The sequence below is a fragment of the Grampus griseus genome (genome assembly GCF_964374135.1).
Source record: "Grampus griseus genome assembly, chromosome: 19".
Taxonomy (NCBI): domain Eukaryota; kingdom Metazoa; phylum Chordata; class Mammalia; order Artiodactyla; family Delphinidae; genus Grampus; species Grampus griseus.
This window is the reverse complement of record NC_139013.1, coordinates 22,321,676-22,346,144: the sequence shown is the minus strand read 5'-3', so window position 1 is coordinate 22,346,144 and position 24,469 is coordinate 22,321,676. Positions and strand designations below refer to the sequence as shown.

General features: G+C 50.3%; 1 protein-coding gene across 1 annotated transcript in view; it reads right to left on the bottom strand.

The window, feature by feature from the left end:
- GPT2 (glutamic--pyruvic transaminase 2) overlaps positions 1-14,527 on the bottom strand; it is a 35,302-nt gene extending 20,775 nt beyond the window's left edge. Inside the window, exons 1-4 of the mRNA XM_082676079.1 lie at positions 14,424-14,527; positions 13,926-14,189; positions 6,466-6,555; positions 4,289-4,397 (exon numbers count right to left, since the gene is read on the bottom strand). Of these exons, the coding sequence (XP_082532205.1) occupies positions 4,289-4,397; positions 6,466-6,555; positions 13,926-14,168 (442 nt within the window). The 5' untranslated portion in view covers positions 14,169-14,189; positions 14,424-14,527. The remainder of the gene's footprint in view (positions 1-4,288; positions 4,398-6,465; positions 6,556-13,925; positions 14,190-14,423) is intronic.
- Between the last annotated feature and the right edge of the window lie 9,942 nt (positions 14,528-24,469).

The window sequence follows — 24,469 nt, the reverse complement described above, 5'->3', positions numbered from 1 at the left end:
GACAGTGACTAGAGGCAGGATGTCTGGCTCCATAGCGTCTGTGATATCCATATAATTAACTGGGAGTGGGAAGGAGGGGGAGGTCAGGGAGGGCTCAGTGTGGCCCTATTCTCACTACTCTAGGCTCTGGAACTGTGGCAAGCTGCTTAACTACCTATCTGGGCTTCATCCACCCATCCCGTCATCCATCCATCCACCCATGTAGCTGCCCACTCACTCAACCATCTGTCCATCTGCTATCCATCCATTCATCCATACATCCATTCACCTGCCCACCCACCCACCCACCCACCTGCCCTTCTGTTCATCTGTCCACCCACACACTCATCCATTCATCCCCCCAGTATTTGCTGAGAACCTACTTACACATCAAGCATTATTCCAGGCCCTGGCTTCTAACCAGTTAAATGGTGCCCATACCTGCTTTACCTACCCTACTGGGGTTTACACATTCTATGATAGTATGTACCATTACAGCTGGGACTGCTATGCTTCCATCACTGTTGCCTACACATGGTTCCACAAAACTTGAGAGAATGGTCACCCCAAAATGGCACCGCCTGCCAGCCCAGGAATCCAGAACCCTCACCAGCACTAACCACAGATCCCCTGGGGCTGTGAGGCATGACCCACCTACCCCCAGCCCATGCCAACAGCATGCTCAGGCTGCCAATTTGGATCAAAATCCAAACCACCATTTACATGAAGTTCAAAAACAGTGGTGACCACTTTGGGCTTGGGGGTATTGACTGCAAAGGGGCACAGAGGAGCCTTTTGTGATGCTGGGAATGGTCAGTGTCGTGATCTGGGCAGGGGTTACACAGGTGTGCACACATAGGTGCTGTACATTAATATTTGTGCTTTTTACTGTTTGCATAAAAACTTCTTCAAAATGTCAAGCCACTACTTATGTTTTTAAAAAGCAACTGAAAATAGGTACCTGCACATGCACAAAATCTCTCTGAAGGAGACTCAAACTGGTGAGATGAATTCTCTGGGGAAGTGAACCAGGAGGCTTGGGGTCAGAGATGGGAGGCAGATCTTTCACTCTATATCCTTTTATACCATTTGAATTTTATACACATTTAAAGAAAACCAGCTCATTCCTTCTAAGACTACTGCAACAGCACCACCAGGAGGCAGGATGGAGCTCTGGAAAGTGGCCAGCTCTTCTCTGGGTCTCAGTGCACAGCATCCAAGGCCCAGCACCCAGGAGGTGCTGGGTTTCAGGGTCTGTGCAGCACTGGGCTGGCCTTTCCCCTCTGACCAGTTGTAAGTGGGGGTGGGGGAGGGGGGAAGGAGGCTGGACCACTTCTCTAAGGATCAAGTGGCAAACATTAACACGTATCAAACCTGGGTGGTGAGTACAGAGCCTTGTCACATTATTTGGGGTATTGAATGCATCTGAAATATTTTGCAAATAAAAAAGTGGGGAGGTACAGAAGCCGGTGTTAGAGAATCCTTCTTCTACTGGATGTCTTATTTGATATTTCTTGAGCTCCCATGCTCAGAAAGTTTCCTGTGCTCCCTATTTCCCTCTGCCTTCTTTCAGTGCCCTCCCCTCCACTCCATGAGGCCTGGTCATTTCCACACCAGCTAAGCCTCCTCTTCTTCCTGCCTTTAGTTCACCTGCTTCCCTGAATTCCCAGACGTTCTCCCACGGGCAAGCTCCCTGCTCCTGCCAGCCACAGACTTCCACCTTCTGTTATGCTCTGAACCACACTGATCCTTCACAGCTCAGACCTAGTCTCTCTCTAGGAAGGCTGAGATAGGGCCCCACCCCAGCCTTTCTCCCAGTCTGTGATTTCTCCAGTTATCTTATTTTATACAGATGAACCCCTGCCTCCCCATGTTGACTTGAGGGCAGGGACCATCACCTATTTCTTCTGTTCATCGCTGTAGAGCACGTACCCCTGTGTAGGACTCTGCCCTGGGACCCATGGCAACCTGCCTCCCACTGCCCACAAACTGGCACCATCTGCCAAACCCCCAGCGCCATCGCACCCAGACCCTTTCACTCGATCACATTCAGCCTTAAACTTCAAGGCCTTTGCACACACCATTTCCTCTGTCTGGTGTGCATTAACAGAATCTCTTAGTCATCTTCCACATGAATTTGAATGCCAGTTTCTCCTTAAACCCTCCCTCTACATTAGAATCCCTTGTTATAACCCCACAGCTCTCTGCTCTTTCTCTAAGAACTCATGAAAACTGGGGATTATGTTTTTGTGTTAATTCTTTTTAATGTTTGTTTTTCCCAAATCTGACAGTGAGCTTCACAAGCACAGAAACTCCACCTGCCTTGTTCACCAGTGTCCCTCAGGGCCTAGAGCAGCGCCTGGTACACGGCGTGGGCCCAGAGAGGAGCGTGACGAGGGCGTTATCTCCCGGCTCCCACCTCCCCCAGGTGTGTCTAGGTTTCACCTCAATCCTACTTAAGATCCGGGACACAGCCTGAGAACTGGATTACTCATCAAACAAAAAATAAATGGAGCCCCAGTAAGAAATAATTTTGAAGGGCATGATAAAAACACGCCCAGGTGGGCCCTAAGACCTTGTGTACACATTTTATAATCTCTCCGTGGGCCAGGGTAGCCCTGGGCACACTGACATTTTCCATTTCCTTTATTTTTGTGGGCAGGTGCTCAGGCTGCCCAAGCCTTAGTTGACAGAGCACCCCCGCCCCATTGTCCCAGTCTTGGCCAGGACACTGCCCCTCCCCCAACGATGGGCAGGAACAGGTAGTAACCTCCAGGGCGGGGCTTCTCCACACTTGACAAGGGGCACAAATGCCAACCTTCCTGCAAGCCCGGGAGGTGGGTACAAAGTATCTCCTAATTCAAGGATGAGGAAGGAGGCTCAGAGAGCACCTACCTCACCTGTCCTCATGAGCTCCCCAGACAGAACTCAATGCAGGTTCCCAAAACCCCAAAGGCCAACAGTCCCGACTCACACGGACATGGCCTCCCAATGCCATTCTCCCAGCCCTGGCTGACACAGAATAAAACTTGTCGATGAGGCTTAGTGCATGGAACAAAATCCCCTCCCCGTTCCCCAGACACTGACATCAGATATGCAAGAGCAAACCCCCTCCCTCCACCTCCGGGTTGCAGTTCCTGGAGTCTCAGGCCCACTGCCATGGGTCTTCGAGAAGCGCCTTTGTCCTCTGGGCTGGGCAGAGGGTGCAGGAGGAAAGGAGCCTGGAGGCCAGGCCTCTGGGCTGGCCTCTGCCAGCTTGTAGTTCAGTCCTTGCCACACAAGGTGCTGGCCCACACGCCAAGCAGGCTGGCGGGCAGGGAAGCTGGCCCCTTCCTGAGAGGGACACTGTGAAGGACACAAACTTGGACAGAGGGCTGGTAGGGTGACCACAGCCAGGAAAGTAAGCATAGGACTCTCCATAAAGAGACAGAGCAGAAAAGGGGGAGGGGAAAGGCAGGGAGGTGACAGAGATGCCAATTGTGGCTGATCCCCTGCTGAACAAGCCACAAGAATCCCCGTCCCATGTTTTGAAACATTCAGGCACTAGTCCTAAAAAAGCCCTAAGGACAACGATTTTCCTCAGGACAAAGGAAGCTGGATTCCCTATGTAGGCACTGGGCAAAGGAATGAAGCAAAAATAAACAGGAAAAAGAACATGAGATGAGAACAAAGAGCCAGAGGCCCAGAGGCTGGAAATCCATCTCAGCAGGGAAGGGAGAGAAGATCATTTTCACATCCACAGGGCCTTCCTCCACGGAGCCCTCTGGTGCTGGGGGCCGAGGCTGGGCCTGGGCCCCCAGCACAAAGGAGCACAGTCCGGTGACGGGAACATAACACACAAGTTGGGGGCGGGTGGGCGGCACCTTCAGAGCAAGGAAACCACCAAAAGGGGGCCACAGGCACCTCACAGCGTGGCCACAGGGAAGTGAGAAGCCGGGCCAGCGGGGCATGTGCCTCCCTCTGGCCTCCGGCTTCGGAGGCTGCCTCGGGCTCAACCTTCTGCTCTGAGGGTGGGCTCAGCATCAAAGCCAGCTCCCAGTGTAAACCCCAAATCCAGCCAAATGCAGGCTCTTGCGCCTGAAGTGCCCCAATCCACCAACAGATGGCATCGACCCCATAAGCTCAGCAAACAAGAGGCTGACAGAGCACGGACAAGAAGAACATTGTCATTTACTCTGCACGTCAGCCACCACACACATTCACACACTCACTCAACGTGTAACCCTTCATTCTGGGCCAAGGCCCAGGCCCACGCTGAGAACACACGTTCTTTTCACGCCCGCTGGGACCTGGCAAGTCGGGGCCTCACCCAAGCTGTTCCCGCCACAAGCCTGTAGGATCCGCCGGGCTCGTTTCTTAGCATCTTCTGGGAAGCTGGGGCTGTCCAACAGGTTCGGGTAGGTACAGAGTGCCATCACCTGGAGGAACAGAGGCATGGGCTGGGCTCCCAGTACCGCCCACCCCGGAGGGGCACAAAGGACTCTGGGCAGGCGACGGTGTGAGATGACAACTCTGAGGGACAGTGCCCTCACAGGCCTCTCCACAAGGGCCCCAGCCTGTGGGGGCCTGGGGACAGGCGGGGAGGAGGACAGTGGACGCTCTGCAGCGGAAGGGAGATGGTGAGAGGCAAGGTCCATGATGACCTGGGCCTGGGCGGAGGGTGGGCCACCACCCTCCGAGGAGCCAGGGGACAGAAGGAGGCTGCTTACTCTGCCCCACCTCCTCCATAAAGGACAGCAGCTCACATACCCAAGGCCACAAGAACCAGGGGTTCCAGAGCAGGGGGCTGGGGCTGAGGAGGCAGGTGCACCCCAGATGACAGGATTGCACAGACCTCTGCCTACAGCCTGAGCACCCCCCATCACCCCTTTTCCTGGCCAGAACTGAAAACCGATTCAGCTTTTTCACCTCTGTAACACAGAAAATCACCCTAACCTCACAAATTAAGAGGATTAAGCAAGGAAATGTTTGCAAAAGTGCTGGCAAACCCCCGCTCACCAGGCAAGTCTAAGCTGGAAGCTTAAGAGCGATGCCAGGAGCACTGAGGCAGGCTGTGGCTCACGGCTGGGGGACTTTGGGCGGGCGCAGGCTTCTTGGAGCCCGGCTTTTCTTCAAAAAGATTTGTGCAATAGGCAGTGACCCAGCCTGCCCTCCTCCCTGGGGTGCTTGTGAAGGCTGGAGGAGGCCAGCACCAAGTGGGAGAGGCCGGGCCTGCCACAGCCGGCGGCAGGGCTGGATCCGGGAGTGTGCCAGCCAGCCAGAAAAGGCTGAGGCAACAGGAGGCGCCCCAGGCACATGTGGGGAACCTCTGCAGAGGGAAGCCACCTTGGGCCTCTCCTCTCCTAAGCTGTGTGCTTCCAGGACGAGCTTCCAGGACAACCAGGATGCTCTGACCTCCTCTTGCTCCACTTCCCTGGCAGAGCCTCTCTGTCTTGTCTGATCCACTTCCTCCCCACGGGCCCAGCTTGGGGCCTCTGACATTCATGGGCAGCTGGCACGCTCCTGAGGTCTGCAACAGTGGCCATGGGAGTCCATGCAGTGGATGTTCCTGAGGTCGTTGCCAGCCTTGGTTCTTCTCCCCCATACCCTGTGTGAATTCCCTGAGGGGCTGAAGGCTGAGGCCCCGGGGCCCCCAACAACCCTCCACCCAGGGAGCAGGGTAGGATCGCCCCTCCTGTGTGCCAGTCCCTGCAGCAGGAAATACGGGCAGGAAAAGACCAGGGCATTCAGCACTCAGCTTTGCTGCCTGCCCCAGCCTGCCAACCTTAGCCACACAAGGACCAAATTTTGCCCCATTCCTTCTCCAGGGAAAAGCTTTCGCTGTAGCTGGTCTCCAACCTCTGTCTAGCAGGCCCTGGAGTACTCTCCCACCTTATCTTTTCCCCTCTAGCCCACCAATCCCACAGTTTTGGCCCATGCAGCATCCTTGCAATTGGCACTCAAACTGAAACACTGCAATGTGCCTCTTGAGGGCCTTCACACTCTCCATCTCATGGAGTCCCCCAGCAGTCCTCCGAGGCAGTGTCTGGTGATCTCCACTTGCCCAAAGCCACCCAGCAGGTAAGCAGCAAAGCCAACACTCAAACCTGGGGATTCTCACTTGGGAAGCCATACCTGGACCCCCACGCACCATCTCCCAGCCCATTGGGCCTCTACCTCTCCCATCTACTCTCTGATGCCCTCACCAACCCAGCTCCAAACTCAGCATCCAGGACCATGCACCTGGGAGCCTTGTATACTAGAGCATCCTCAAAATGGGTTTAGGAATTTCAGACAGCTTTGGAAGGGGAGGAGACTGAGGGAGAGAACCAGTGGGGACATCAGGCACTGGAGGGGCTGCTACTTCAATGGCACCTCCCTGTGGGATCCTGGTGTCTGCTGTGTCCTGAGGGAGCTGGACAGGCAAGGAGGCAGAGGTAATGTAATGGGCCTGGCTGGCTGGTTCCCTGCTGTCCCAGTGGCCTCTGTTCCTGAGGGCCAGCTCACCTGTCGGAGGAAGGTGATTGGCTGCTGGCCCATGGCTTGGGCATCCCCGATGTTGGCACGGATGACCTCAGTGAATGGTTTTTTGATACCCTGAGTAGAGAGAAAGCAACAGGTGTTACTTAGTGACTCTCAGACCCTGGATTCCAGAGGCCAAGCAATGCTCAACAGGATATTAATAAGCAGCCCTATTCTGAGCCTTGCCAGGTGTCAGGCCCAGTGCCCTTGACATGCTTGGTCCCATTTGACCTTCACAACCACCCCTATGAGGAAGGGCCAGTATTGGGTTGGCCCAAAAATTGGTTTCGGTTTTTCGGTTTTTCATAAGATGTTATGGAAAAATCCGAATGAACTTTTCGGCCAACCCATATACAACCCTTTTTACAGATTAGGAAATTAAAGCTTCAAAAGGTTACCCATTTTCTGAAAAGGCCAGAAGAGCTTCCTGGGCTGCCAGAGCACCCTGAGGCAGCTGCAGGTCCACGCTGACCCTGGGGCAAATGTGGTGGGAGGGAGGGAGGGGTCTGCAGCAGAAAACATCAGGGAGAGGATCCCACAACTGCCGGCTCCCTCCCCCCACGCGCAGCTCCACCTCCACCCCTAAGTGAATGACTGGGGCACTGCAGCCACCCTCCCCTCCAGAAGACACTGATCAGCAGGGACCTCTTGGGGGTCATTCTCTTGCAACCCTGTCTTTGCAGGATGAAGAATGTGGGCTGATTTTCATATTGAAAAAAAAAAAAGCGTCAGGGATGAAAAGCCTGGCTGAAGAGCAAAACTGAGGCCACTGCCTGAGCAATGCGTTTAGCACAGAACAGAGATGGCAGAGAGAGGAGGAACTCGGAAACCCTGGCAACAATGTCACTGGGGAGGTGACTGCAGGACACCCCGGCTGCTGCTAAGGAGAAAATGCATTTTGGATGGAGAACTGTGGGGATCTGGAAATGTGGGAACTCCACGCAGCTCACTGATAAATCCAGAATTAGCCACTGTAAGAGTTAGAATCAACAGCAGGTTCAAGGACCTCCCAGGGCAGCTGAAAGGATTATCTGAGACAAATAGTATGAAAGCACTTGGCAGAGTACAAACATCATCATCTTACAAAGCTGGACCAGGAACAAGGTCACAAGGGTCATGGTGGAGGAAGAAGGCGGTGGGGCAAGGAGTGGCAGTACCAAGGGGGGGTCTGGGTGGAATGCCTGGCCACCTTTCCATATCTCCAGCTGCCCTTTCCCCAAAGGCACCCTAAATACAAATTTTAAAGGTACAATTCTATGGTTCTGACACTTGCCTTCTCCATTTCACACAATGTGTGCATAAAAGCAACTTTAGAAAACTCTCCCTTTTTTAACTCAGTAATATACCCCTTAAGTAAAGACCAGTGGGCTTAAGGGATGAAAGCAGCTGCCTGCCGAACAAGTCTTCCTGACCCTCATCTGCCATTCCTCAGCCCCTCCCATACAGAAATTCTCCAGCTGCTTCGGGAGCCAGGAGGCATGGGGCGCTGAGGAGGGCACCCCAGAAACAGCACTGGACCGTCATAAACAGGGCCTGATAAGTCTCCAAAAGCTACGTTTGGTGGCGGGTAGCGGGAAGAAAGGCCTTTTAATTCCCTCCTGCTCCTTTTACCAAGTTCTTCAGGGCTGGCCAATATGGAAAGACATCTCAGGGGGCCAAGGCAGGGGGACAGCACCACCCGCTGCCCAGGGCTGGGCTGGGGTGAGGGCAGGCACCCTGGAGACAGGCTTCGGGGCATGTGGCCTCAGGGCTCGTCCCACAGGTGGAGCAATCCAGGCCACTGTGTGCAAAGGGGCAGACCTGATCCACTCCTTGGCACTGGCCTGGGCTCCTGGCATGGGACGCTCTGTCAGCCTGACTCAATTGCCACAGTCCCCCAGGGCTGGCTAGCTGAACTCAGGTGATTTCCATGGTGTGGGCACAGCCCATTCTTCGGTAGGGAGTAAATGTGTCACAGTCAAGGGCCAGGAACTACAACACACAGCTGCGGGCCCTCAGCCAGCCCAATGCAGGGAGAGAATAATGCCTGGAACAGATCCCTGGATGTTCCTTTCCTGTGCCCTCACCCTGCACTGCTCAACCAATCTGGGGCCTGCCAACAAGCAGCCTAGGAGCATAGAGCATCTCCTCTCTCGGGTCTGGGTACCTATGGTCTCCAGACACTTCGCTATGATGGACGAGCTGCAGGGTGGGAAACTGGCTCCTCTGAATGGGCAGGGGACCAGCCTGCCCAGCCAAGGGCCACCATACAAAGGAGACTCCTGTATCTAGGCACTTGAGATCTACATGGGTTGGGAAATACCAAGGAGTCAGGGGCAGGCTCCTGCCCACAGTGACTCATCCAGGCCTGCACGCACACCCAATGGCAACCTCACCTCAGCCCCGCCCTCCGGGAGCCTGCCAGGTCAGCACATAGCTTTCTAGTTCTAATTCCCAGCATCCTAGAGCCCACCTGTTTAACTCATCTGCACACATCCTGCCCAGAGCTGCCTCCCTGTGGGGCACTGAGATGAGAGCCAACACAGGGGGGCTCTCTTCCCACAGTTCAGCTCAAGGAGGGCTCAAGGAGAAGGCCCCCAGGCTCTGGGAATGGCATATTTCAGAGGGTGTTAGCAGGGAGAAGGAAAAAGGAGTTAGCATTGTCCTTCCCAGCTCACAGGCCCAGCATTAGGACAATGGACAATTCTAACAGGCACAAGGCAGTTTCCTCAAGGTAGGGGTGGTTCCTGTCATTTCATGTGACATGCGAGCGGGAAAGTTTGGTAGGACGGTGAGTCCCCAGAGAGCCTACCTCTCCTTCAACAAACACTTATGAATCATGCCCTGTGACAGAAGTGGGCAACACAGGAGAGGCTACCACCTTCAGAGCCCAGGCTGATGAAAAAGTGGACTCAGAGAAGGGAGAGAGGGCACAGCTGGCTCCAGGCCAGGAAGGCCACGTGAAAAGACCCCAGGGCCATGAGCAAGACTGGGCAGGCAGGAAGTCCAACAGAGAGCTCCAGACGGAAGCCCCAGAGACAAACCCAGCTAGTCCCCAGGGTCCCTGAAAACAGGTGCGCTGCACAGCTGAGGAAACCGAGGCTCAGCACAGGGTCTGGCCCCGACCATTATGACAGGCAAAGCTGGAAGAAACCGAGCCAAACCTATACAGGCCTGTGATTAAGAGATGAGGTGGGGGCTTCCCTGGTGGCGCAGTGGTTGAGAGTCTGCCTGCCAATGCAGGGGACACGGGTTCGTGCCCCGGTCCGGGAGGATCCCACATGCCGCAGAGCGGCTGGGCCCGTGAACCATGGCCGCTGAGCCTGCGCGTCCGGAGCCTGTACTCTGCAGCAGGAGAGGCCACAACAGTGAGAGGCCCGCGTACCGCAAAAAAAAAAAAAAAAAAAAGAGATGAGGTGGGAGCTCCAACGGCTGAGTTTCCTAACCATGGAAGCAGGGAAGGCTGGACGTAGGTTCCTGAAGTCTAGGGGCCTGTGGGAGGGTCAACCGTAGAAGCTGAGGTTTGCAGGGATGAAAGCTGAATGAGCTCCAAACAGGATAATTCAAGATAGCAAGGTTAAGGCCCAGGCAGGAGAGCAAACCCCACATTCCTAGACCCAGAGACTCAAGGGGAAGGCAAGGAAAGAGTGACCCCTGGCACTCTCCCCAAGCAACTCTCATTATCTTGAAAATGAAGACTCTTAAGAGTTCTCACTGGGGAACTCCCTGGTGGTCCAGTGGTTCGGGCTCCACACTTTCACTGCTGAGGGCATAAGTTCAATCCCTGGTCGGGGAACTAATAAGATCCCAAAAGCCATTTAGTGCGGACCAAAAAAAAAAAAGAGTTCTGACTGGTTTCTAGCTGTTCAAAGCATCATCACTAAACATCTCCAACTAGTCTTTAGGAGAAATAAATTGGGCTCATTTTGCAGAGGAATAACTGAGGCCAAGGTGCTCTGAGTAACTTGTCTGAGGCCCACAGCACATAAAGGCAAAGCCCAGGATGCAGGTCCTTGGTGACTTGGGCAGGGTGGGTGGGTGGAGGGTTCCAAATGGAAGCCTACACTACAAATTTCTTTATTTTAAGATTGCATCTAAGCTCTAAAGAAAATGACCGATGAGATTTCACCTCTTGTGCTTGGCGCATCCAGAGTTTCCAGACTTAGTTCTTAACTAACGATAAGGAGGTGCTACAGCATTCTCCACTTTTACTGTGTTTAGATGCAGCACACACTGATGTTAACACTATTCAGTTTTTCCCTTCGTAAATGTTTTGCCCTGAGTCTGTGTACTTTTACAAACAGAAGCCTTCCTGTCTCCACTTATGCCAACCTCCTCCCTTCCCCCAATAAAACAAGGGAAAAAGAAGTAGGTTGAGGAGGAACAGACAGATCTTTTCAAAACTCCTACTAATGGCAGCTTATTTTTAAATGCTGCTCCCAATGAACACCAGGATCTGAAAAGCTGATAGGTTCTCCCACTTAGAGCTGCTGTCAGGGAGAAACAGGGCCTCCCTGAGAGCACACAGCCCAGGCTGGAGGAGAATGGTCCCTTTCACACACCCACTTAGTCAAGTGCCCCTCCTCCTTCAGGCTCTCCTGAACATTCTCCTCCACTCCTACCACCAAGCAAGATAGACGAGACTTGCCTGGCAAGCCACCCCACAGTCAAAAACCACATTGACATATATACACTACTAAATGTAAAATAGCTAGTGGGAAGCAGCCGCATAGCACAGGGAGATCAGCTCGGTGCTTTGTGACCACCTAGAGGGGTGGGATAGGGAGGGTGGGAGGGAGACGCAAGAGGGAGGGGATATGGGGATATACGTATGCGTATAGTTGGTTCACTCTGTTATACAGCAGAAACTAACACACCATTGTAAAGCAATTATACTTCAATAAAGATGTTAAAAAAAAAACCCAGAGCCACGTGTCCAGCCAATCAGCCGGTACTATTTACAGAGCACCTGGTGAAATGATTCCATAAGGCAGCTTAAAGGTCTTCAGATGGACAAAAAGGCACAAAAGTCAGGACCTGGGGAAAAACCCTGGGCCCACCCGACCTTCCTTTTATAGACTAGGGAAACCAAAGCCCAGAAAGGATTGAAGATTTACCCCAAGTCACTCAACTCTCTACAAATCCCATCTCTAACCAAATCGAACCCTTTAAAATAACATCAGTCCAGTTTTGATCATTAGAGTTCAAAATGGAGGTAGAAAAAAACGAAGCTGTGCAAAGCCAACGCAAGCCAAGCCAAGCCAAAAAAAAAAAAAAAGACTGGGAAAATATGGCTCTCTCAGAAGGGGCACTGTCTAAGCTAGCAGAATGGAGAGGCTGTCTCTAGAGAATGAAAGGTTTAAGCAAGGCTATGCTGGCTTGGCTGGGGCTATTATCTCCAGCACCAAGAATCAGGCAACTGAGATTCGACCAAGTGAGAAGAGAATAAGAAGGGATGAATTTGAACGAAAGCACCGGAGAATGTAGGTGGACAGAAGGAATGTCTCAACTTACTCAGGGGTAGAACATGGCAGTGGGGCCATCTGTCCTAGAAATCACAGGGTGTTTCCAGCCCAAATGACCAAGAAATTTCTCCACCTCAATGATGGAGCCATACCCTGTTGGAACACCATCCTGGTTCCCCATTGCACACTAAACTTTGCACCATAAAGTCCTGAGCCCAGCACACAAGACTCCAGTCCCCCTTTTCCATCTTATTCATCTACCATATCTCTCTGCCAGACAGTGCTCTCCAAATAGCACCAATTCCCTTCCCCAAATGCCCAGAACTTCCCAACCTTCTGTCTTTGCTCACAGCCCTCCTTCCACCTGGAATGCTCTCACATTTTCTGTGCCTGCTAAAAAAAATCCCACCAATCCTTAAAGAATTGGGGGAAGAGAAGCTCAGGTCCAGAGGACAATATGGCAATCAGATCCCTGAAGGCAAAGACAGTGTCCCCTTCTGCCTTAATCATCCTTGTACTTCATGGAGCCCACACGCAAGCTGCTATCTAACAACAGGCAGAGATAATCCGTGGAACCCCTACAAGTTCTGGAACCAGAAAAATCAGTTGTAAAGTGATAAACCGGAAACAACTTAATCTCAGCCTTATCAGGGAGACTGTTGTCTTAAGGAGGGTCAGCTAGAGTCTGCCAGGTATCAGCAAGGAGCAGAGCAGCAAAAGCCCGTTTTCTCTGCCTGTGGCCCACCTTCGGGACAGGGAGGCACAGAAACCGAGCCAGCCTTCTGTGGGCCAAGCTTTAAACTTAGCCCTGCAAGGAGTCAGAGGGAGACACTGGACTCTGACTTGTCCAACTCAGTGTTTTGAGTCAGCAGAACTGAGTGTCCCAACAAGGTGTCAGCGAGCCATGAGCTCATCAACCCCCCAAAGTCCCCACGTTAATGTAACGGTCCCACCACGGCTTCCTCCCATGCATTCAAAGAACATTAAGTGGCCAACTCACCCCCAAGACATCCAGTTCTGGTGCCTGTGAGAGCGAGATCAAGGAACCCTCCCCCCTTCTGGGTTAGAACTATCTTAGGCAAGCAGCTGGGTGACCGCTGTCATCAGTTCTTACAAATCTTAGGAGTGTTTACTTTTTTTTACATTACCCTCTTGACTCCGCCTCCTGAATTCCACCTGGGTTAGAACTCTGGTATCCTACAGGGGCATCTCTTACACCCACCCCAGCCGCCCTGGTTGCAGGGAGGCAGAAATCACTACTGGGTGTGTGGTCACTTTACACACAGCTATGAACTCAAGTTAAGGTCCCAGCCAGCCGGCCACCAGGAGGAAGAACGTCCCAGGGCCACCCTACCAAGGCCCAAAAGGCCCAAGCCTCTGCTACCCACTGGGAGAACAAGATATGGCTGTCAGTCAGGGTTCCAAAGGGGGCCTAAGGGAAGGAATTGTGCAGGACACTCTGCAACAACTCCACTTTTGTCAGGGAATCATTACTGGCAAAATGACCCAAAAGGTCTCAGACAGAGAAAGAAAATCTTCGTGAGCAAACCTAAGTCTCCTCAGAGCCTTCCTCCCTCCCCTGGTACCTAATGTGATCTCTGAAATTCTGGTTTCTTTCTTTACTGCCTGTTGTCGTCCTCACCCCCACCCCCACCCCCCCATGGATCTTGGTTCCACGCGGGTAGGACGGCCACATAGCAGGCAGTGCCTGGCACTAAGGGCAGCTCAATTATAACTGATGAATTCAATTCAACAAGTGAACCGTATCTGAGGGCCTTTCTTTGTGCCAGGTGCCAGGCACTGGCGGGTAAAGGGATGGGGGGAGGGCATTCTATCGTTTTAGCCAAGGTGGGCCGAATGAAAGAGCTGGCCACGCTGGTGGGAGGAAGTCCAGCGGGCGAACCCCAGCAGGGGACAGCTGCTACTCTTCCCCCCCCACCACCAGTGGCCCCTAGCCTCCCAGGGCCCTCCCGCTCCACGAACCCTGGAGCCAGCGCTCACCCTCTGCAGCTCGAGCTCGATCTCGCCGGCCTTGAGCACGATGGGTCCCCGCACCGCGTACTCCACCGCCTTCACCTGCGGGTTCATGGACTCGAGCGTAAGGATGCGGTCGCGCCGGCTCCGCTCGGGCCGCACCTTGAGCACCGCCGAGGCCTCGGCGGCCGCGCTGCTCTGACCACGGCCCCAGGGGCCGAGGGTCCGGGGGTAGCAGCCCCGCCGGACCAGCGCCGCCGCCCGCTGCATCGCGCGCCCGCCCAGAGAAACCTTGGGACAAAAAGGAGAAGAGAACACACACGTCACGCACAGCCCAAGGCGGGCACGCCGACACCCGTCCCCAAGCCCAGCCAAGGGCTCTTTCAGCTAGCGGTGCCAGCCTGGCTTCTGGGACGGGTGCCCATCCCCCGTCGACTCGGACCCTGCACCTCGCCGCTGCAGAGCCAAAGCACCGCACGACAGGGGTTTTGCAAAGTCTGCTCCCAATGCATGCATGCAACGTGCCTGTCGCCACCTGGCCACCCCCTCTTCTAGTCCGGCTAGACCGCGCGCCTGGAGCTGCTCCTCGGCTCTGGCGCCCGCAGCCGCATCCCAGCTCCCGCACTACACGGCTCCTGCGCTCGCACACCCACCGCCGGCGAGTCCGCCCGGGCCTGCCAGCTGGCTCCTGGGCCTTGTAGTTCCCTAGTCTGTTTTCGTAGCAGGTGTGGAGAGCTGGTAGAACTACAAGTCCCATAGTGCCCCGCGCTGGCCTGATCGGGGGCCGGGCAAGAGGCGGGAGCGGTGGTCTGGCTCTGCTGTAGGCTGGGCGGGCTCTTTTGTCTGGCAGAGGGGATGCGGTGCCGGGACGGGTCCTGGCGGGGTCTGCCCTTCTCAAACTTCTGCGAATTTAGAGCTATTTGCAGCTTCTCCCTGGAAGCGCATCCTGCATTCCCCCCTACATCCCTTCCCCCAACACCTGCAAGGACACAGGCTGAGAGATGGTGCAGTCCTCGCCCCGGGTTTCATCATCCAGGGCCCGACGGTGGCAGTGGCCGCTCTACGGGGGCTGGTAAGAAGGGGGCTGGTAAGAAGGGGGCTGGTAAGAAGTGGGGCTTAGGAGTTTTGGACTTGACTGCCACTCTTACCCGTCTCAGCGTCGGTTTCCTTGTCGTCAAAACGGAGATCAGGTCACAGCCTCTGAGGAATGTCGTGAAAATTAAAGGACTAAGCAGCTGGTATATACCAGGTGGTCAGGCTTCCTGACAGCTCCATTTGAAACGCTACCACACCTCCGTTACCTGTGTTAATTTCCTTTCTACCCCCATTAACCATGAAAGCTCTAGAGGGCAGGGGCAGCGTTTTTCTTGTTCATCATATTCACAACACCTCTGAGTGTTCGCAGTACATAGTAAGCACCCAGTAAACGTTTGCTGATGAATGCTCAGCACATGGTAACTATTATTTTGGCTGAGGTACCTGCAGGAAAAGGCATCCTGGCTTACCCAGAGTGAGTACAGGGCAGGAGTAGGAATGGAAGACAACTGTTCTGAGACAACAAAATCGACAGAGAGGATGTGGGAGAAGTCACTTCCTGTCTCTGGGCCTCAGATTCTCTATCTGCAAAATAAGTTGGATTAAATGACCTCTGAGGTCCCTCCTGGGCTTGGAAATTCTGTGTCTAGGTGTTTTCAGGCAGATAAACAGTCCAGAGCTTCCTCACCCCAACAAATACACACACATTAGATTCGTGAAAGTGGGGGGCAAGAGGAACTTAAAAAACACAGCAGTGTAAGGGAGAAGGTACTAGAAAATCTGGGTTTGAATATAGGTGCATATAGCCACTTACCACTTGGCTGACTTTGAACATGTTATTTAGCCTTTGTAAGCCTAGTTTCCCCATCTGTGAAAAGGGGTAACACACCTACCTAGTGGGACTCTGGGGAAAGTTCAGTGAGGTAACTGTAAAAGTCAAGAGTTTGGAACCTAGTGCTGTGGATCACTCTTGTTCATCCTTATCAAGGGAATGCCATATACTTTGATTAAATAAATTGATTACCAATGAAGGGGAAAGGGGGATGGGGAGAGCAACAGAAACCAAAGATCGCGCTGAGAATTCCTATGTTAGCAAACTGTCTTGGCCTGCCGAGGTCCCTGGAAAGTTATTTGGGCTTCTCATCACTGGTCCCATCCCCAGCACCTGTGTCTGCACTAGCTCCTTCCTAGTCTCTGTCTCAATGGCTAGGTATTCAGTCTCCAGGTTAAAGATTCTCCCCTGGGGAGCTTAGCTTCTCTAAGGACTCCACTGCCTTTAATGTCATATTCTTACTCGCTCTGCCCACTTCGGGAGCCACACACCCACATGCTCCTTTCTACCTCCAAAACACGCTTAACCTTGACCTGTGTATGCTGTAAACACAGTCCCTTCCTGCTGTCTCCACCCCTGATCAGAAGGGACAGTGGACTGGGAGGTAGGGCGGGCTTAGGTGAGCACAAATCCATCTGCGTAACTGAGAAAAACAACACCCAGCACATAGCCCATCTACGCCCAGCACATAGTCCATGTACGTGGGCTCCCACGTCACCATTGTAGAAAACTAGTGTCCCAAATATGTCCTTTGCCAACCTGTCATGATTGCATGAGAAGAAAGCTCCCTTACTTTCCTGTGAACCACACTTCACAATTTGCAAAGCACTTTCTTGCCTATCATGGAGTTTGAACCTGATAGACATCAATGAAAGAGAAAGGGCAGACATTATCCCTATTTTACGGTTGAAGCTCAGAGAGATTGACTTGTTACTTAATCTTTTCAGGTGGCACAGTTAAGTGTAGAGCAGGAAGTGTGATTCCTAACCCAGTGCTGCAGCCCATACATGCAGAGACCAGGCTTGTGTAGCTCTCTGGGTTTGGAAATTGGAGCTGCCCATTGCAATGCACTGAGCCCTTAAAAGGCTTTTGGGTGGTAGTCGTGGTGATGATGATGGTGGTGGTAATAGTGTGAACTCTGCCTTTATTTTGCCTCTAGACCAGGTCAAGATAGGGCAGGAGGCAGGCTCCTAAATATCAGAGATAAAACCTGATTGAAATAATCATAAATGCCCTCCCTGTGAGCTAGCTGAGAGATCCAAATACACAGCAAGCTCTTGAGGACCCACACAGTTGTGAAAGTCATATGTGTGCAAGACATGGTACCAATCTTTATTTCTTTCCTCAGCAGGTTTTTACTGGGTACCTACCAGGGGCCAGGTGCTGGCTGAACTCTGGGTCTATAATGAGTCTCACAGAACTTCCTTGCCTACACAGAACATATAGTTTCTTAGGGAAGGCAGACATTGATTGCACACACAAACATGATTACAAACTATGATAACTGCTGAGGAGTTTTATGAGCACTTATAGCCCAAAGGTCTGAGCAAAGCTTTCCCAGAGGAAGTGGCCCGCAAGCTGGAGCTACCTGGCAGCCTGGCTGGATGATGAGGGATAGCAGTACTGGCAGGTGTGGTAGGCACAGAGATGTGCCCTCTCACCTGTCAAGGGAGAACTTGCCTTTACCCAAGGGGTGCGGTCAGCAGACAGCCTTGCACAGCACCTGCACAGAACCGCCTTGTGAGATCACCATCACACCCTAACTGGAGAAGCCTGTGGGACATGCTGGAGCAGTATTTGCTCCAGGCCTTCCCCAGGAGGTTGGCCAAAGCTTTGGCAGACCTGCATCATGGTTTTTCTTTCTCTGCCTGATACTGCTTCCTCCCACTTCCTCTTACAGGAGTGGATTCCTAATATCCATCTTGTACCTCACACTCCATCTCAGTGTCAGTGGTGAGGTGGACAGCATCCCAGGCCAGGGATCGCTGAAGGCTGAGAGGTCTGAAGACCTCCAAGAAGGCTAGGGTGACTGCAGGTCAGACAGTGAGGGAGGGGCAGGGCTGAAAGACAGGGGTCAGAGGTGAGCAGTGGTAGGACAGGCAGGCCAGGTCCTGAATGTAAGAATTTTGGTTTTCATCCTAAGAACAATTAGAAGCCCCTGGAAGGCCTAAAAAACTAGGGAGTGACATGATCATATTTATGTTTAAAATTCTGCTGTATGGAGGATGAATTGGAGGGGGGCAATAGAGGGTGCAGGAGGATGAACTGTGGCACAAATAAGGTCCAGGGTTGGCCTGGACTAGGGTGTGGGGTGATGGGAAATGGACAGGCTCCTCTGCATCCCTAGAACCTGGAATGATACCTGGCACACAGAGGTTCTCAGTAAATTTTTGTTGAATGAATGAGGAAGTCAATTCTACAAGGTCCATGCTCTCAAGGTGTTTGCAGTCCAGCAGGAGATGGGCAGCACGTGAGTGCTGAATAGAGACATTTCACAAAAGCAGTATTTGCAGTTCAGTATTGAATTGATAACACTTCAAAACAGATGCAGACACGTTGTGGTCTTAGCAGCTGACTCAACAAAATCCACGTATTGGAGAACAGGGAGAGGGAAGAGTAGAGGAGCGAAAGAGAAAGAACAGTTGTATAAGCTTCAGAAGCAAATGCAACCTCCTTTATTCAGAGTGTGTCTGTTGTTCCACATTCCTTGATTTCTTGCTCCCTGGTCTTGCCGGGATATGAGGACTCTTTGACTTTACTTCTTCCATGGAGGACATTTGGGAAAGGTTTCAGAAACAGTCCAAGGGATTAATATAAAGAGAATCCTTAGCAGCAAACTCAATGACCTCAGCTATTCAGTGCCCAAAACAGACAAAATATTAAGCAATGGCTCAAATCAATACTTCCAACTGGTTTACCCTCTGAGTTTTCCCAGATATTTTCTTCATGAAGCCACAGAATCTTTCACCTAGAGAAGATTGCAAAATAGTTTTGGGACTTAGGAACTTAAGAGAAAAAAATATTTGTGCAATACCATAAGCCCTTGTCATTTGTTGTTCTCATTTACTCCTTTAGTTTTTGGAGTTTTGGATTCTAATTCTTTTAATTATTATTATTATTATTATTATTTTGTGTGTGTGGGGAAGGAAAACGCAGCATTTATTGTAAAGGCGTCAATACAAGGAGGATGGGTGACTAGTGCTCTAAAAACCCTGAACTCCTGGATTCTAGTTCTTAAAGAAAGGGAATCTGTTTCCTATTTTATGCCTCGGGAAACAGGCACAGATTATCTGTGATTTAGGTTTAGTATCAGGGTGGCCTGGCCCAAAGCTTTCTTTATTAGTAATAATATTATTAAAATTATAGCTAGTAGTTATTAAGCATTTTTAATGTGTCAGATACTGTGCTTAGTGCTTTACTGCATCATTTCATACAAGCCTCAGAGCAACCCTAACATATTTACTACTATGATCCTTATTACACAGATAGCAAAACTGATGTTCAGAGAGATTGGGCTGCTTATCAAGATCACACAGCTAATAAGTGGCAGAGCTGAGACCTGAACTTAGGATCTCAAAGGTTAAAGGTTCAGTCCCATAAGACTGCCCCCACTTGTGACACTAGCCACAAATGGAGTCCCCAGGCTACCTGCCCTTGTGCCCGACAACTACAAACTCAAGGGATCCCACAACCCCTTGATCAGATTCAGTAATTCTCTAGGATGACTCACAGAACTCAGGGAAGTTCTATACTTATTATAACAATTTTATTATAAAGGATATAACTCAGGAGCAGCCAAATGGAAGAGATGTGTAGGGCAGGTATGGGGAGGAGAGCAGTGGCACGAGAAGTGGAGGAGGGCATACCATCCTCCCAGCACATGGGTGTGTTTGTTACCTTACCAAACTTGAGTCCACTTGCTGATGCACTGCAAAGCCAATCTACTGACACCAAGCTGTGGAAGGAAAGTACAGCGTTTACTGTAGGGCATCAAAGCAAAGGAGTGGGGAGACAAGCCTCAGACCCATTCCTACTTGGTCTTTGAGTTCAGGGTTTTTTTAAAGGGGAAGAAAAAAGAGGCTGGGATTAATCATCGTCTTGCGACATTTCTTGATCATAGTTTCAGGAGTCAGGATGTCTCTGGTCAGGTGGTCCATGGCCTGGGGGGGCTCATCCTGCCCTGGAGAAACAACCTGAGTTTGTCGTTAATGATGAGATCTACAACCGATTTTTGTACATTAACAATGTTATCTTAATGATGTTACCTACAACAGCAATTTTAGTCATCTGACTCTGGTTGATTAGTGTTCAGTTAGCACAGAATTGAGGTCAGAGGGAAGAAAAGAAATAATGTTTTGGATAGAGAGATTAATCATAAACTCGGTAAGGGATCTTGGTTTTAGGGGGACTTGGTTTCGCGTTCACCAACCTATGAGCTCCCCAAGGCTCCCTGTTCAAGAGTTTTTAATCAAGGCTTCATTACATAGGCATGATTGATTACATCATTGACCACTGGTGATTAAACTTAACCTCTAGACTCACGCACCTCTCTGGAGTTTGGGAGGTGGGGCTGACATTTCCAACCCTCTAATCAAGTGCATGGCCTACTCCTCTCTTGAAAATATCTAAGGGCTCACTTTGAGCCACCCTGTTAGCGAAAAACTCCGATTCCCAATTCTCCCATATACACAGCACCTTTTAAATGTTTTAATTTCCCTAAGTGTCTCACCCTGCTTTTTAAAGGGATCTAGGTGGTATATTGTATTCTTCAATCAGTAATCTTCTGCCCCAGGCATATGTGGGTCTGTATTCCCCCTGTGGCTTTCATGAGCCATGCCCACTGTTGCCCACAGGTTTTCCCAGCCTGAGATCTGAGCTGTGCCATGTTTGGCCATCTGAGCTCCAAGTTAGGCGACACAGGGACCAATCAGACAGCTTCCACACAGGTTAAAATGTTGAAAATTAGGTCCACTCTGCCTTCTCTGGTTCATGGAGGAAAACTGGGGATTGGATTGCCACTTCCCCTAAACCACTGTGTGCCACGCTGAGGAGAGTGTGGGGCAGGGGCAAGTAAAAACACCACAAAACTTCTTGCATTTTGAATGTGGCTTTTACTTAAACTGGGCATTTGCTTGGTTGCTATAGGTCTTTGACTGATTTGCAGAGCTCCTCTTAAGTTAGTTTAGCCAATCTCTAGTTGTTGATTTAATGTTTCCATGGGGGAACATTCCAAGGGCCTAGTGCTTCCTAGTCCACCATCTTGCTGATGTCACTCTAAGCACCTTTTAAATAATATGTGACCATAGTAAATTCCCTGTGGTCTCCACCAGGTAGGTAACAGGTGAAGTGGGACAAGCCAGGGCCTGGTAAAAACACCAGGAAGCTGGTGTCTTTATTTCCTCCATGCTGAGCGTCTCATTGGCTCCATGAGGATAGGGGCCAGTGGAGGCTATGACTGCTGCCCACCCATCAGCCAATTGAGATCTGAGGTGAAGTGTGTGGATGAAAAATATTGCCTGCCAGATCAGTAAGCAAAGGATGTTGCAGCCGTCAAGCCGGCAGCCACTGCAGCCAACCCTCACTGTGCACCCTGAGGGGACTCAGGATGGAGAAAACAGGACACTGGCCCTAGATAGTTAAGATGCACATCAAAGGAATGATTTCAATGAGCCCAGACTCTCGCATCTTCCCAAACATTAGAAAATCATTAAATTCATTAACTTGAGATGTCTGGTTTTCTTTAATTAACGGTAATCTTTTGGGACTTCCCTGGTGGTCCAGTGCATAAGACTCTGCGTTCCTAATGCAGGGGGCCCAGGTTTGATCCCTGGTCGGGGAACTAGATCCCACATGCATGCGGCAACTAAGAAGCCCGCATGCTGCACAACTGAGTCCGCTTGCTGCAACTAAGAAGCCTGCGTGCTGCAACTAAGAGTCCACATGCCACAACTAAGAAGTCTGCGTGCCGCAACTAAGAAGCCCGCATGCTGCAACTAAGACCTGACACAGCCGAAATAAATAAATTAAAAAAAAAAAAAAAAGGGACTTCCCTGGTGGCACAGTGGTTAAGTATCCACCTGCCAATGCAGGGGACACGGGTTTGAGCCCTGGTCTGGGAAGATCCCACATGCCATGGAGCAACTAAGCCTGTGCGCCACAACTACTGAGCCCACGCTCTAGAGCCCATTAGCCACCACTACCGAAGCCCCCGCGCCTAGAGCCCGTGCTCTGCAACAAAGACAAGGCACCACAATGAGAAGCCCTCACACCGCAATGAAGAGTAGCCCCTGCTCGCTGCAGCTAGAGAAAAGCTCACGCACAGCAACAAAGACCTAGCACAGCCAAAAATAAATAAATAAAATAAATAAATTTTAAAAACCCAGTAATTTTTTAATGTTCCAACCACCTGAGTTTTGTTGCAAAAACTCTTATATATCCTGGCTCCTCATTTACTTCTTCAGAGCAGTCCCTCAGAGCTATCTGAGAGTCTGTCTTCCGGGCTTAAGTCCTCAGTTTTGTCCCCCAAATAAAGCATAATTCTCAACTTTTAGGTTGTGCTTTTTTTTTCAGCTGACAAATATTTCTCTCACCCTTCCCCCCCAAAAGTTAACTGCCCACATTGAAAGTAGTTTTACAGTTTGCTAAGTGCTTTCCCTTTCGTCCTCTTAATTTTCAGCCACCCTGAGCGGTGGGTGCTATTAGCCTGTCCTACAAATGAGGAAACTGGGAATGGAAGAGCTCCAGATTTCTTCTGGGCCACATGGGTTATCTAATGGCAAAGTCTGAACTTCCCGTTGGAAACCTACGTCTGTGCCATGATGTGGTCAGCTGTAATTCTGCCTGTGGCTGAAGTGACATATGCAGTGTGGAGTCACCTTCTCTGCCTCCATGGACAAAGGGCAGGCTGCCTCTTCCTAAAGGTGACAGGGTAAGGGACTGGGGAAACCAGATTCCAGGATAGGAAAGGAGTTCAGACCTTTTAGGACCATTTCTGCTGGATGGTACAGCAGTGATGCAAGTCCCAGATGATGAGGATAGGGCCTGCTGGCCACTGCCACCTTCCCTATAAGTGCAAAGAAAAGTGTCAGCTTTCACGCCAGAAGCACCACTCACAAGGAGCAACTGGAAGTGTTTCTCTACTTAGAGGACCAGCACCTTGGCCTTCCAGCTGCAAGGCCCTGGTTCTGGGCCTCCAGCTTTTCTTTCTTGCCATAGATTTGGATTAGATGCTTGATTAGACACTTTGGTCACAAGTGCAGAGCTCCCCTTTCTCACTGCCTTGGGACACAGAGGACAGAGGCTCTTGGCTTTTGAAAAGTTTGGGGAGATAGAGGGAAGAAAACTAATATATGTGAGAAAAAAGCAAATCTTACAAAGACTGATAATCATGTGCTACTCTGTCTAGAGTGTCCAGGTCCCTACTATAATCAGGGCCTCGCAGAGGACAAGAAGGGCTCCAGCCAATTCCGTTATTTAAGCATCACTTTAATTAACGGGGAAAAAAGGTATAACAATTGTGGTATCCTTTTATTTACTTCTGTATTCAGTAAACTTTCTTATATAAAACTTTTCAAACTCACAGAAAAGTAGGACACCCATGTAACACCAACTAGATTCAACAACTGTTAACATTTTCACCATATTTGCTTCATCTGTATATATATAATACACTTCATCAAATAGAAGGTGACATTGACTGTAAGACATTCCATTATTTTATAAAACAGTAAAAATGAGGAAACACTGCCATTTAATTGTTAAGACACCACCAATTTCTAAGATACATTCCAATTTCAGGGATATTAAAAATGTTAAAAAAAAAAGTGTGTCTAAGGAGTATATATTACATAATTCCATTAGATGAAGTTCTAGATCAGGTAAAACTAATCTATGGTGAAAGAGATTATCAGAACAGTGGTTCCCTTAATGGGGGCAGGAGAGGGGATTCATTAGGAAGAGCCAGGAGAAAATTTTCTGGGGAAAATATTCTGTATTTTGATAGAGTAATGGCATTTGTCAAAACTCATGTAACTGTACCACTTAAGATCTTTATATAATACATAATGTCTTATAAAACTTAAAGTAACAAAATATTACTCAGAATCAATTTTGTTTTGCTAGAGCATTTTAAAGTAAATTACAGTAAATTTTTCAACATGCATCTCCAAAAAAATAAGAACATTCTACTACATAACTACAATACAATTATATCATACCTAAAATTTAACAATAGTTCCCTGATATCATCCTTAGTTTATGTTCAAATCTCTCTAAGTGTAATTGTCTATTTTATTTTATTTTTGTTGTTTTTAAACTTATTATAAAATAAAACACATTTACAGAAAACTATACCAAACATACATATAGATCAGTGAATTATTGTAAGGTGAATACTCTTAAAACCACCACTCAGGAAAAGAGATAAAACATTGTCAGCCATCTCAGAAGCCATCCATATGCCTCATCTCAATCACAAACACTCCTTTTTCAAAGTGACCACAAACCGAAGCAAGATTCCCCGAGGGACTTCCCTGGTGGTCTAGTAGTAAAGAATCTGCCTTAAATGCTGGAAACGCGGGTGTGATCCCTGGTCAGAGAATTAAGATCCCATATGCCACGGGGGCAACTAAGCCTGCGCACCACAACTACTGAACTCACACGCCTCAACTAGAGCCCGCATGCCGCAAACACTGCAAACTTCAGA